Raw genomic sequence first — 13,184 nt, forward strand, 5'->3', positions numbered from 1 at the left:
TGTGTGTGTGTGTGTGTGTGTGTGTGTGTGTGATTGTGTGTTTGTGTACATATATGTACATTTATAGTTCAATCAGGTAAATTTAATCTTGTTTTTAAAATGTTAAGAAATTATTTATATGTATATTTTATATTATAGTTATATCATTTTATATAATATATTGTAATATATATGTAATATTTCTAATATCAATTCTCATACAATTCTTTCAGGAAAATTAAAGATGTTTGCATTTTTTAATGACAAATTGCATTTTTTGCAATGAAGATCATAGTTCTGCTGCAGGACCCTTCAATGCCTTCAAATTTGTTGTTTCTGTCTAACGTTTAGCTCTTTATGGTTGACAATGGAGCAGACGACTGGCGGATAGCCATGACGTACGAGCGTATCCTGTTCATCGTTTTGGAGCTGCTGGTGTGTGCCATCCACCCCATTCCAGGTCAGTACGTCTTCACCTGGACCGCCCGCCTGGCCTTCACCTACACCCCGTCTGTGGCGGATGCAGACGTGGACATCATCCTCTCCATCCCCATGTTCCTGCGGCTGTATCTGATTGGCCGGGTCATGCTCCTGCACAGTAAGCTCTTTACGGACGCCTCGTCACGCAGTATCGGAGCCCTCAATAAGATCAACTTTAACACACGCTTTGTCATGAAGACTTTGATGACTATCTGCCCAGGCACAGTCCTGCTGGTTTTCAGCATATCATCATGGATCATTGCTGCCTGGACTGTGCATGTCTGTGAGAGGTGAGATAAACCTTTGATTTCTGAAGAAACACTGTTTGTACCTGGAGTAGTAAAGGAATATTCCACCTAAAAATGAACTCAACCCTCATATTGATCTAACTTTCTTCCTTCTACACTAAAAAAGATTTTGGAAACACTTCACAGTAAGGTTCCATTTGTAAACAGTAGTTAACTACACTAGTTAACATTAACTAACAATGAAAAATACTTCTAAAGCATTTATTAATCTTTGTTAATGTTGATTCCAACATTTGCTAATACATTATTAAAATCAAAAGTTGGATCTATTAATATTTTATTGACCTGAGCTAACATGGACTAGCAACGAACAGTTGTATTTTTATTAACTACCGTTAACAAAGATTAATAAATACTTAATGTGTTGCTCATTGTTAATGTTAGTTAATGCATTAAATATAGTTGACAATTGGAACCTTATTGTAAAGTGCTACCATTTTTTTTTTTTGAAGTCGCAAAGATTATTGGAGTAGTTTTTACAAGAAATTCTATATCAGTCTTTCTACTTTAAAATTTCATGTTTAATTTATTGTTTTACTTGCCATTTCTTAGAAATTGCTAGTAAATTTCACAATTAATTTGTAAAAAAAAATAAATAAATAAGTAAACCGGTAAAAATTGTTTCAAAATAAATCCTACACCATTTTCAGTGTGTGGTACACAAAATGTGAACTTCTGACGAAAAATCAATGAAAATATCTATTTTTCATATATGGTAAGTGAATGAGGATGTCAAGCTCCAAAATGACAAAAAAAGCACCATTAAAGTGCCACATTTCACTCATGCACTATTTCCATGTCTTGTGAAGTCATTCAGTAAGTTGTGTGATGAACAGATCAAAATTATAACCTAGAGCCAAAAAGCTGACAGGCTGTTTTTGTTGTCCGTATGGCTTTTCTAGTCCATTTCAAAGTTTATTAGATGTAGGGGAACAGTGTCTTAAATTTCAGTCTGTTTCTCACTCAAAGCTATTATATGGCTTCAGAAGTATTGGAATATGGCACATATTTGGACTGTTCGATACTTCTATGGTGCTTTTTTAGTTATTTTAAAGCTTGACAGACCAAGTCCCCATTCACTTTTATTATAACGAGAACTCAGGATATGCTTCCACAGAAAAGAGAATGTCTAATGGGTTCAAAATAAAAAAATTTGAGTTAATAATGGCAGATTTTTCATTTTTGAGTGAATAATTCCTTTATGTGGTTCTTTCCTTCCAACGCAGTTGGTCAAGACCCAATGTTGTTGCTTTTAAATGTGATATCAGTGCAAGCGGATGTGTGCGTGTTTCATTGTTCATGGTTTTGTTCTATGTTTCTCCCACATGGCTGCTGCTGGATAGGGGTCCAAAGTGAGTCTGTGATCTGCAAGGAAAAACTATCACTTGGCTCTTAGCTTCTGCTCATCTCTCTTGATGAGCTATACTGGCAAATAGGGCTGGGTGATTTTCCCGATTTTATCGATTAATTCGAATGTATTGTTTTGCCACGATTTTATTTTTTAGAAATCTAGGAATAGAGATTTTGAATAGAAATATTACCAAATGTTAGAATTAGACACTTTGACAATATGACAGTAAAGAGAAACGAATGATCCAACCGCATGTCGGTGCCCGTGAATAACCGCTCCTGTGTGACGCGCTCTGTGAAGGACCATTAATATAGCGCTAAGCGCCATTCACACAGAATGCGCTTTTGTGTTGACAAAGATGCGACGCAGGCAGTGGAATAGGTAAAGCTTGCAAGAAGATGGGAGTGAACTTCTTTTAACTTGAGCGCAGTGTTTTTAGAATGGCGTTTCATGCATGAGACACTGCAAGAGACACGAGCGCAACAGAAAAAACAATGGAAAAGCAGCGTAATCTAATAAAAAAACCTGTAAAGAACTACTACTGTATATCTGATATTTCATGTTTGCATCATGGTGACAGACTGAAAGCTGCTGTTTTTACAGAACATTTATAGTTAATGATAGTCTACTGGTGTTATACCTTCAGTCATTTTGAATTTGAATTACCGTGATTTTTTAAATTTTTTAAAAGCATTTTCCTCGTATTATTTCTGAACACATAAGATGTATAAGACAAGTTTGTACAATATGTACTTGTAGTTTATTCATCTTTTCTGCAAAGATATTTAACAAGTGATTTGTTTAACATTTACATCATGTTGACAACTTCATGTGTGCTGCACTTAGAATAGAATTTTCTTTAACTAGAGGGTTAATGAAGAAAATGTAACTTGAATCATGTTGTAGTTACATTTTCAAGTTGACTTGTTAAAAATCGTAAAAAAAAAAAAAAATCGAGAATCGGTCAAACATTCTCGAAAAATCGAGATTTTAATTTTTTGCAAAATCGCCCAGCCCTACTGGCAAAACAGCAAATTGCTGGCATCCTGGAAATCCCAAATTCTGTTTATATCCAAATTCAGATCCATGTGTTTTCTCCTGTAAATTGTCTGTCATCTTATAGCCTCTGATATAGAGTGACCTTAGCGTTGGGTAATTAAATTTTTGAGTCATTCTTTGGATTTTGGGATTTTCACAGAGCTGACACCATGTGTCAACATGGTGGTCATCATGTTCATGGCAGCCTGTTCTTTTCCTAAAGCGCTGTCAAATATTTGACCTTTTCTGGTGCTCTAAAGTGCTATTCTTACCAAGATACCATCTTGGCCTAGACCTCGGGGAAGAGTAAAGATCCAGTATGTTGTCATGACCCATAAACATAGAGAGAGCAGCACTGCTATGCTGATCAGGTCATCCTGAGCCCTTTAGCCAGGTTCTGCGCCCACTTCTTACCCATTAGACTATATGTGCTACGTCATCCACCTGCTATTTCTTCACTGCACTGCACCACAACAATTGTCCATAGTGTACAGTATATATGGGTTTTCTTCAACTACGGCCACATTTAACCCTGACTTATAGAATATAGACATAATTTTCACATCCCTGTAAGTTTATTTCATTTGTGTACTAACAAAGTTTAACAGCTGACATAAATGCATCACAGGAGAATTGCTGTTTTTTCTTTTTTCACCAGAGTTTAACAGCATTCTATTCTAAACATTTTCCCCACACAAAATTACATCATTTTTGTGTTGATAGTGATATTTTTCTTTGTTTCACTAAGGTACATTTTTATCAGTTGGTCATGATGCAAATTATGCCACAATGGAGGACTGGTATATTTTTTTACACACATTAAAAAAATAATAATGAAATAAAAAATATGAAAACTGTTAAATGAACGATGTTGACATATAATTTTTTTTTTGATGATTATAGAGTTTAAAATACAATATTTTTATTTTTTTCATAAATGTTATGACTGAAAATAATTATTTAAATTATTTAAATAATCTTAAAATGAATGAATTAATTTAGTTTTTAAACCTGATCTGAGGTACAAAATCACCCCTTTAATTATCTTTTTTTGGACTTTCATTTCTCACACTTTTTTTCCCACACAATATCAAAGCATGGTTGTGTTAGTGATTTTTCTTTGTTTTACATGGTAATAGCTTCACTAAGGTAAAACTTTATCAGTTGGTTAAGGATGCAAATAATGCCGCAACTGCAGACTGGCATATTTTTACATAAATTAAAGAAAAGTATAAAAATGTAAGTTTTTAATTTTTTTTTTATATATTCCATTGCTGAAAATCTGGATCTTAAACAAGGATAAGACAATTTAAAAAAATTTGTGTGATTAAAAAAAAAACTGCATTTATAAAATTAAAGGGATAGTTCACCCAAAAATGAAAATTAGCCCATTATTTACTCACCCTCAAGCCATCCTAGGCATATATGACTTCCTTCTTTCAGATGAATCCATCCGCTGCGCTTCCGCTTTCGTCACTTCTGAGCAGCGCATGCGCAACGCCGTCATCCGCCCGGAACTGCTTTTATGTACAACAGTGAGCGCAAGCTAGATTAAATTAATTATTACGTTTTAAATATGGATATTTTTCTTACAAAAACACATTGGTTCACTACAGGAGGCCTTTGTTCACCCCCCTGGAGCCGTGTGAGACACTTTTTATTATGGATGGATGCGCTTTATTTCACTTCTTTTGGACTGATGCACTGCAACGCACGCTGACTGCCATTAAACAGCTTGGAAGATCAAAGACAATTTTTAATATAACTCCGATTGGATTCATTTGAAAGAAGGAAGTCATATTCACCTACGATGCCTTGAGGGCGAGTAATTCATGGGATAATTTTCATTTTTGGGTGAACTAACCCTTTAAAAGTGTCCGCAGTTGTTGAAACATCCATATCTTCAATGAAGTTTATTTTTCTTACCCCATTTTTCTTGTTTAACAAAATTTTTGTGGTTTATACTTAAAACAATATAGATGTTTGTTTTTCAGATAAATTTATCTTGTTTTAAGCATGCCCAGATACTGTTACTGGAAAGACAGATTTAGAAAATGGTCTTTTTTTGCAGTGTGGTTGAGAAAAAGTGCTGAGGACATTAACTAAGCTAATGTGCTAGTCAGGTGTCATGCTAGCTTGTTATTTTTCTGTATTCTCATGTCTTGTGTGAGAGTTACAGTGGATGAATCTGTCGGAGGGAGAGGTGCTTTATCAGCACCTTTAGAACCCTCCGAGACTCTGTATTTCCCTTCGCTTCACCCCTAAATGGCCACAGCTACTTCTTCACTTTAAATCATTTGTCGGCAGGCTAGTCGACAGTCCTCGTTTAATAGCACTCAAGCTAATGAGTCCTCAGTTAAATTCGTGGGCATAGAAGCTGGACGCTCACTGATTGATTAATTTGAACATAAATGTAGAGTTACTCCGTAGTCAGCACATGGACATATTGTTCATGCTGATGGAACATGGATTTGAGGCCAAGAGAAGACCTTGTTCTGAAACTGACATCTTCATCATTTTTTAATTGTTTTATTATTTACATTTGGTGGTTGGGGTGAATGTTTCTGGAACTGAGTGGACTGTTTTGTTATGAACGCTGGAAGAATCGACATGGTATGCTGTACCCTTTACAGAAATTTGCCATGGTAACCTCCAAAAGTGTCACCAAAAATATAGTTACTGTGATTATTGTTGCTACTGTGCAAAGCTTTCAGAATGTTTCTGCCATTTTATTTACATTTTTTATCAGCAAATACCAAGTCACCACTGATTTATTCTAGTAGCAGTTACTGTAGTAACTGGCAGTTACAGTGGCAAATTTCTGTATGGGTCGAATCTATGTTTAAGATTCTGTGAGATGTACAAGTGAAGCTCTCTGAAGTTCTCTGTTTTGAGATAATGCTAAAGTGCCTTGGTTTAAATTGACTGCCTGAACGCTCTTATGTGCCCCATACTGTCAGAGCAGTGCATTATCTGAGTTCATGGCAGCTTTGGATTTGGTTACACTGCCAGCATGTTTTTCCATATAGCCGTTTTATGCTCGTGTAATGGACTGTGACTCCCACAATAGTTTTACACAGACGCATTCTCCACACCAGACCGAGCTAGAACACTGGGGAACAAGAGCAAGCCATCTAATAGGCCCTGGCTGCCCTCTCGTTCATACGAGCAGGACAGCACTTCTTTAAAATTACGTATACAAAGGCACCTTGATTTATATTTGGGCTGTCCGCCTTTTTATCCAGTGCGGTCAGGCCTGAATATTGATATATGCTGCTGCATTCAATACTTGATATTGATATTGCACTTTAGGTCGCCTTTAAGATTACCCTTCAAATGTAATTGGGCTTCTCAAAGACCCCTAATGCAAAGTGTACCTGTATATTTGAGCTGTGCAACAGTGTCGATGTGCAGTGCTGCTCAAATTTCAAAGGGACTGTTTGTATTAAGTTTTGTAACTATAGTATGGGACAAATCAATGAAAATCTATGAAGATATGATTGCAGCAGCACAATGTATTGAGTAGGTATGAGAGTAACAAAAAAAAAAATTCCCAGGTTAATTTTGTTTGTAAAGGAAAATGCAGCTACTATTGTGTTTATTAATTTATTTAAATGTGTTTAAATTATTAAAAGAATATAATGAATTAATTTGGATTATATCCTAAACTGATATACAAGATGCACATGCATTTTTTTTCATTTCATTTTGTTTGTTAATGTAAATGTAAGTTTTATTATATGTAATGTTATATTTATTAATTTATTTAAAATTGTTGAAATTATAGAAATAATCTAAGTCATTCATTAATTTACATTTTAACCTGAACTGAGCTACAAGAATTACTCTTAAGTAATTTTGTTCCTCAACATAAATGTAGCCACTATTATAGGTATTCATTTATATTTTTTTAAATAATCAAAATAATAATTTAGAGTTTGAACTAAGGTACAAGAATCAATTCAAGTATTTTGCTTTAGTTCATTTTGTTTGTCAACATAAATGTAGCTACTTTTATATTTCTTAATTTATTTAAATTATTTTAACAATGAAAATCAAATTTATTAATTTAGATTTTAACCTGAATCTAAAAAAATCCCCCCCGCTCATAATTCATATTAATTAAATTTAGTAAAATTTTAAATTCTGTTTTTTTTTTTTTTTCAAACTCGTACTGGGTGCACCTTTGAGTACTTTTCTTTTTGAAAATGTATCCTATAAGGTATTGATTAGCCACTCTTATCAAATTAATCCCAGCATTTTCTTGTCATTTTATCTCATCAGATACCACGATAAAGTGGAAGTCACCAGTAACTTCTTGGGAGCCATGTGGCTGATCTCCATAACCTTCCTGTCTATTGGTTATGGAGACATGGTGCCTAACACATACTGTGGGAAGGGAGTGTGTCTCCTTACTGGAATCATGGTGCGTCTCTCTTTTACCCTATTAATTATGTCCAAATGATGCACAAGTCTTACAGTTAAGACATTCATGTTCTTGCAAGTTTATCTGCATATATTTTTACAGTTATTAGTGTCCACTCAGCCATAACATCATCAGGCCATAAAGCCATTTTGTAGAGGAACTGTATATAACAATTCTATTTTTGAGATATTTACACCCTCGTGAGTTTATCCGCATATTTTTTTTACAGTAATTAATGCCCACTCAGCCATAACGCCATCAAGCTGTGAAGCCATTTTATAGAGGAACTGCATTTAAAAAGTGATTTTGCTATGATTTGTGTTGTGTGTTTGTGTGTGTTTTCAGGGGGCCGGTTGCACTGCCCTAGTGGTGGCTGTCGTAGCCAGGAAGCTAGAGCTCACTAAGGCTGAAAAGCATGTCCATAACTTTATGATGGACACTCAACTCTGCAAAAGAGTGAGCATGTTTTAATATACAGAATTGTAGCTAAGTGAAAACCAAGTAAGTATAAAATAAATGTTAGACAGAGCAGTAAAACTCGCTGCAAAAAGCACTTTGGGCCAAATGTTGATGCTGCAAAAGCTGTGGAAACTAGCCAACATTCCCTTGATGCGATCATTTTCTAGCCAAAACCTGGCATGCATATCTCACCCATATCGCTAATTCACCAGAACCTTCCAGAGTCTACAACTAGTAGCACTTAATGCTGTATTTCAAGAGCATTCACTTTGAATATTTTTATGACGTAGTAAGTTACCAAACATACTGTACATCTTTCTGTCCGCACTAGCTGTAGTGATGATTTAAAGAGAGAGTTCACCCAAAAATGAAAATTCTGTCATTAATTACTCACACCCTCATGTTGTTCTAAACCTGTAAGACCTTTGTTTATATTTAGAACACAAATTAAGATATTTTGGATGAAATCCGAGAGCTTTCTGACCCTGCATAGACAGCAACGCAACTGACACGTTCAAGACCCAAAAAGGTAGTAAGGACATCATTAAAATAGTCCATGTGACATCAGTGGTTCAACTAAGAAAACAAAAATATTGACTTTATTCAACATTTTCTTCGTGTCAGTTGCGTTGCTGTCTATGGAGGGTCAGAAAGCTCATCAAAAATATCTTAATTTGTGTTCAGAAGTTGAAAGAACATCTTGTGTGTTTGGAACGACATGAGGGTGAGTAATTAATGACAGAATTTTCATTTTTGGGTGAACTGTCCCTTTAAAAAGTTTCTTATCTGGACTTCATTTGCTCACAGGTGAAAAACACGGCTGCTAATGTACTCAGGGAAACATGGCTAATCTACAAACACACAAAGCTTGTGAAGAAGATTGACCATGCCAAGGTCCGGAAACATCAGCGCAAGTTTCTGCAGGCCATTCACCAGTACGTATTTTTGCAACATTTAATCTTTGGAATCTTCCTTTTGCTATGTCTGCTGTCTGCATTTGTATTTTATATGAGATGAGATATAAATCTACATTTTATGGTGCTTAAAACTGGATTTAGTTCAAGATCTCGCTTTCCAATTTAGGGAATCTACTCCCATAAAGTTTTTGATATGGAGTTTTGGAAACGGAATTGAACCTTTTAGACTGAATAGACTCAACCTCATATTTCCTTTCTAATTAATTGCCTCAGCATTTTAGGATCTTGGGAGTTTTACCTGTCAGATCATGGGATGAAATCTTGATGCTGATGATGCCAAACATAATTGTGTGCATAAATAACCAAATGCACTTTTTGGTTAAGAATTACTGTCTTGGTGAGATGTTAATGTAAACTCAGTAGCATTGTCTTAAGTAAATGTAAAAAAAAAGAAGATTGTTCTCACAATATCAGTCCAGTGTATTGGAACTTAAAGTGTAAATGCAGCATGCCACTGCCTATTATCATGTTAATATTGATCAAACAGTAATATTGGCAAAGAAGAAGAGAGAACCCACTCACTGCTGTTAATTATTTCTTTGTTCTTTATTGCTGACTGTCTATTTGTTTACTTAATTGAGATATACTCAAAGGCTACATGCCATTGCTTTCATTTAATTTGTTTATATTAATATTTCACTTTTTAAATAAAAGAGTGTGTTTCATAGCATATTAGTTTATGCTTTGAAACTTTTATGGAGCATAATGAAATATCTTTGGTATTGTGATATCCCTAGTGTACTGTAGACAGTAAGCTGGATGCATGATAGAGAAAATGTTTTTCATATATATTGTTCAATATGAAAAATTGGCGTGACAAAAATGTTGCTAAATGGCCTGGCGATGCAAATCGAATTAGTTTATTTTTTTTTTTTTTTTTTTTTTTCCAAGTCAGTCATAAAAGTTTGAAAGTCTTTTGGTGTGGTGTGCAACTTTAAACTTTGGTTTTAAAAAAAATGTATTCTGTGTTCCATTTGTTTTGCCTTAAATCACTGCAGAGCTCAGAAGTAAGTCATGTCTTCTCTTTTTCCTTACCATTGGAACCCTTTTTCATTTTTATAAGTCTTATTCAGCAATATCAACCAACATGATTTGAAGCTGGGCACCATTTTTATTTAGCATTGATATCCATTAATGGTGTGTGTTTGGATGAATTACATTTACATGGTTTACTAACCTGTTAAGGTACTTGGAGGGAAAGGTTCTTCACATCTTCTCAGCTTCAAATTTATCAGATGCCACAATGTCAGAAATTCATTCATCTAGCCTGTACCAGATTTCCACAGAACCTCGCACTGCACTTTTAGTCTTTTAGATTCTTTTAGTCGTACCACCGTGTACAATCTGCTAGTCTGCTGGTCTGCAGTGTTTTCTTGCAAACACAAATCTATTGCAAATCATTCTTATGGAGATACTTTCAGAGAAATACCAAATGTGAATGTTATTAGACTGCATGGGAAGTTTAGACACAAACTTCAGCATTTATTACTCATTTCCTTTCCCTTGGTTGGTTCGCTTTTAAAAGGGACAAATCGCCAAAGAAAAGAAAGTAAATCAATTGTAATTTCCTCAACATCGTGTTGTTCCAAATGCATATGACATCTTTAATTTCACAGTTTATTTTTTTTCAAGAACGTGAAAGTTTATGAGAAAAATACGGATGTTTAATTTGTGAATTGTTCATTTTAATCAGATTGAATTGAGTTGAATGAACTGGTTGACCATTTAATAAGTTAAAATAAATATAAATCGTTAAATAAAATACTAGCTACATTTATATTGACAAACAAAATTAACTGGACAAAAATCCTCAAAGAAATTATTTTTGTACCTCAGTTCAAGTTAATCTAAATTATGTATTTACGTTATTTAAAAAAATAATTTATTATTCAATAATAATACTGTATAATATTATCTACATTTATCTTCATAAACAAAATTAACAACAACAACAAAAAAACTCAGGACTGATTCATGTATCTCAATTCAAGTAAAAATCTTAATTATTTTATCTAAATTATTAATATTAATTAATTATTTTATTAAATTATTAATATTATTTATTTTTTTAAATATACAATAATGAATACAAATACTTTTATGTTTATTGTACCTCAGTTCAAAATCTAAATTAATTCATTAGTTATATCATTTAAATAATTGAAATTAATTAATAAATACAGTAGTAGCTTCATGTTCACATGAAAAAGAGTGACCAGTGCATTATACAAATTTGTTTCTTTTTGTGTTCCACAGAAGAAAGTAAGTCATGCAGTTTTGGAACAACATAAAGCTGATTAAATGATGAAGAGAATTTTAATTTTTAGCTGAACTAATCCTTTCAGCGCAGTAACATTTTCTGGCTGTGTTATAGGTTCTCTGATGTGAATCGCCAGTCCTGCCTCTGTTTGGCACGCGGTCAAAGTGAAAGTGCAACTGCTGAGCACAACAATTCATTTATAATGTATTTGGCCTTCACTTTTACGAGACCACATAAACATTCCCTTGCCTAATGCATACAATCATAAAATTCTATAAATATCTGCACATGAAATGCTTCATAAACTCAGCAAATCGGCCTGTGTTGTGGAGAAGGTAACAACTGCATCTGGAGTGCAGGGAACTATGGAGGTCTGGGTACAGAAACAAACAGACCAATTTTGGCCCTCCCAAAATTGAGAGTTCATCTTTGAAACAGTACAAGCTCATGTGAAAGAGTACAAAGTGTCCACCTTTTATTTTTCATAAAGCTTGCACACTTGAGTTTTTCACACTTGTTTTTCGATGGGAGGAAGAGAGTTTGAAGCAAATGGCTGGTTGGGGTTGGTTTAGGTTGCTTGGATAACTTTGGAGAAGACCGTATGTTTGAATAAGACACAAAAAGCCATCACGTTATGTTTATATTCTGCATGTGAGTATCATTGACAAGCATTTTTCTCAAGAAATTGTTGTACGGTCTGACAAAATTCCTCGTTCTACAGTTACAAAACTCTCCTCGCCATCTCCCCTTTCCTTTCTGGGTTTTGTCTGAGGTGTCCTATAGAGGAAAGCCCAGCTATGTGTATCTAGAGAATTTCTGGTGTTAGCTCTCTGAATTCAATAGGCACTGAAATTAGGTTAATGCTAATTCATCACTGCTAGCACATCTGTCATTACCATGGAGCACAAACCGTGTGTCCTCCCATTCTGTGTCTTTATCAGTTCATCTGTTTCCACGTTACACCGGCTCCAGTCTGACACGATATAATGAATGTTTTCTGCTACATCCTATTGAGTTTCAATGTATGCCGTCACACTGTTGACTAAGGTGATGTTTGGGGTGTGCTTCCACACATTTTGCACCATTCTTGCTACAATAAAGCTTTTTAGACATGACGTCAATTTGTAGGCCTCTCTGCCAGCTGCAGAAAAATATATAATGGGTTTTTAAAATAGCAACTTATAGTTTATGGTTTATGATTTACAATTAAATTGAAGTCTGTGATTAACATAAGCTTATTTGACTTTCAGGTTTTGTTTGACAATATAAATTCAAACATGAATTCTGTGGCCAGTTGCATAAAATTAGCCTATATGTTAAGACAGTGTCTTAAGAACTAGTTTAACCAACTAGCAGTTAACCAAGGGGTAATCAGTCTTATATTTTGGATTCAGCTTAGACTAATCTCTGTTTTAATGTAACCTAATTTTAAAAAATTTGACCAGTCTTAAAGAACAAAATTAGATGACTAACGTTTAAAGGGTTAGTTCACCCAAAAATGAAAATTAGCCTGTGTTTTACTCACCCTCGAAGCATCCTAGGTGTATGTGACTTTCTTCTTTCAGACGAATCCAGTCCGAGTTATATTAAAGGGGTGGTTCATTACGATTTCACTTTTTGTAACGTTAGTTAGTGTGTAATGTTGCTGTTTGAGCATAAACAATATCTGCAAAGTTACGAAGCTGAAAGTTCAATGCAAATGGAGATATCGTCTTTTAAAATTCAGGCAGTTTAATGCCTACAAAAACGGCTGGTAGGGACTACAATAAGTTACTTCCTGGGTTGGTGACATCACAAACCCAGATAAACCCCGCCTCGGGAAAAGGCAGCAAAGGGGGCGAGGCACACGTTCTGCATCTCTCTCTCTCTGTCTCTCTCTCTCTCTCTCTCTCTCTCTCTCTCTCTC

General features: G+C 34.7%; 1 protein-coding gene across 2 annotated transcripts in view; it reads left to right on the top strand.

Moving 5' to 3' along the window:
* LOC107665010 (small conductance calcium-activated potassium channel protein 2-like) overlaps positions 1 to 13,184 on the top strand; it is a 24,709-nt gene that overhangs the window by 9,030 nt on the left and 2,495 nt on the right. The window contains exons 4-8 of one of the 2 annotated variants that reach the window (XM_016455735.1): positions 331 to 749; positions 7,441 to 7,582; positions 7,928 to 8,038; positions 8,849 to 8,976; positions 10,017 to 10,025. In XM_016455735.1, coding sequence (XP_016311221.1) covers positions 331 to 749; positions 7,441 to 7,582; positions 7,928 to 8,038; positions 8,849 to 8,976; positions 10,017 to 10,025 — 809 coding nt within the window. The remainder of the gene's footprint in view (positions 1 to 330; positions 750 to 7,440; positions 7,583 to 7,927; positions 8,039 to 8,848; positions 8,977 to 10,016; positions 10,026 to 13,184) is intronic. The other variant, XM_016455736.1, reaches the window with a different exon arrangement.

The sequence above is a fragment of the Sinocyclocheilus anshuiensis genome, unplaced genomic scaffold (assembly GCF_001515605.1).
Source record: "Sinocyclocheilus anshuiensis isolate Anshui unplaced genomic scaffold, SAMN03320099.WGS_v1.1 scaffold363, whole genome shotgun sequence".
Lineage (NCBI taxonomy): Eukaryota > Metazoa > Chordata > Actinopteri > Cypriniformes > Cyprinidae > Sinocyclocheilus > Sinocyclocheilus anshuiensis.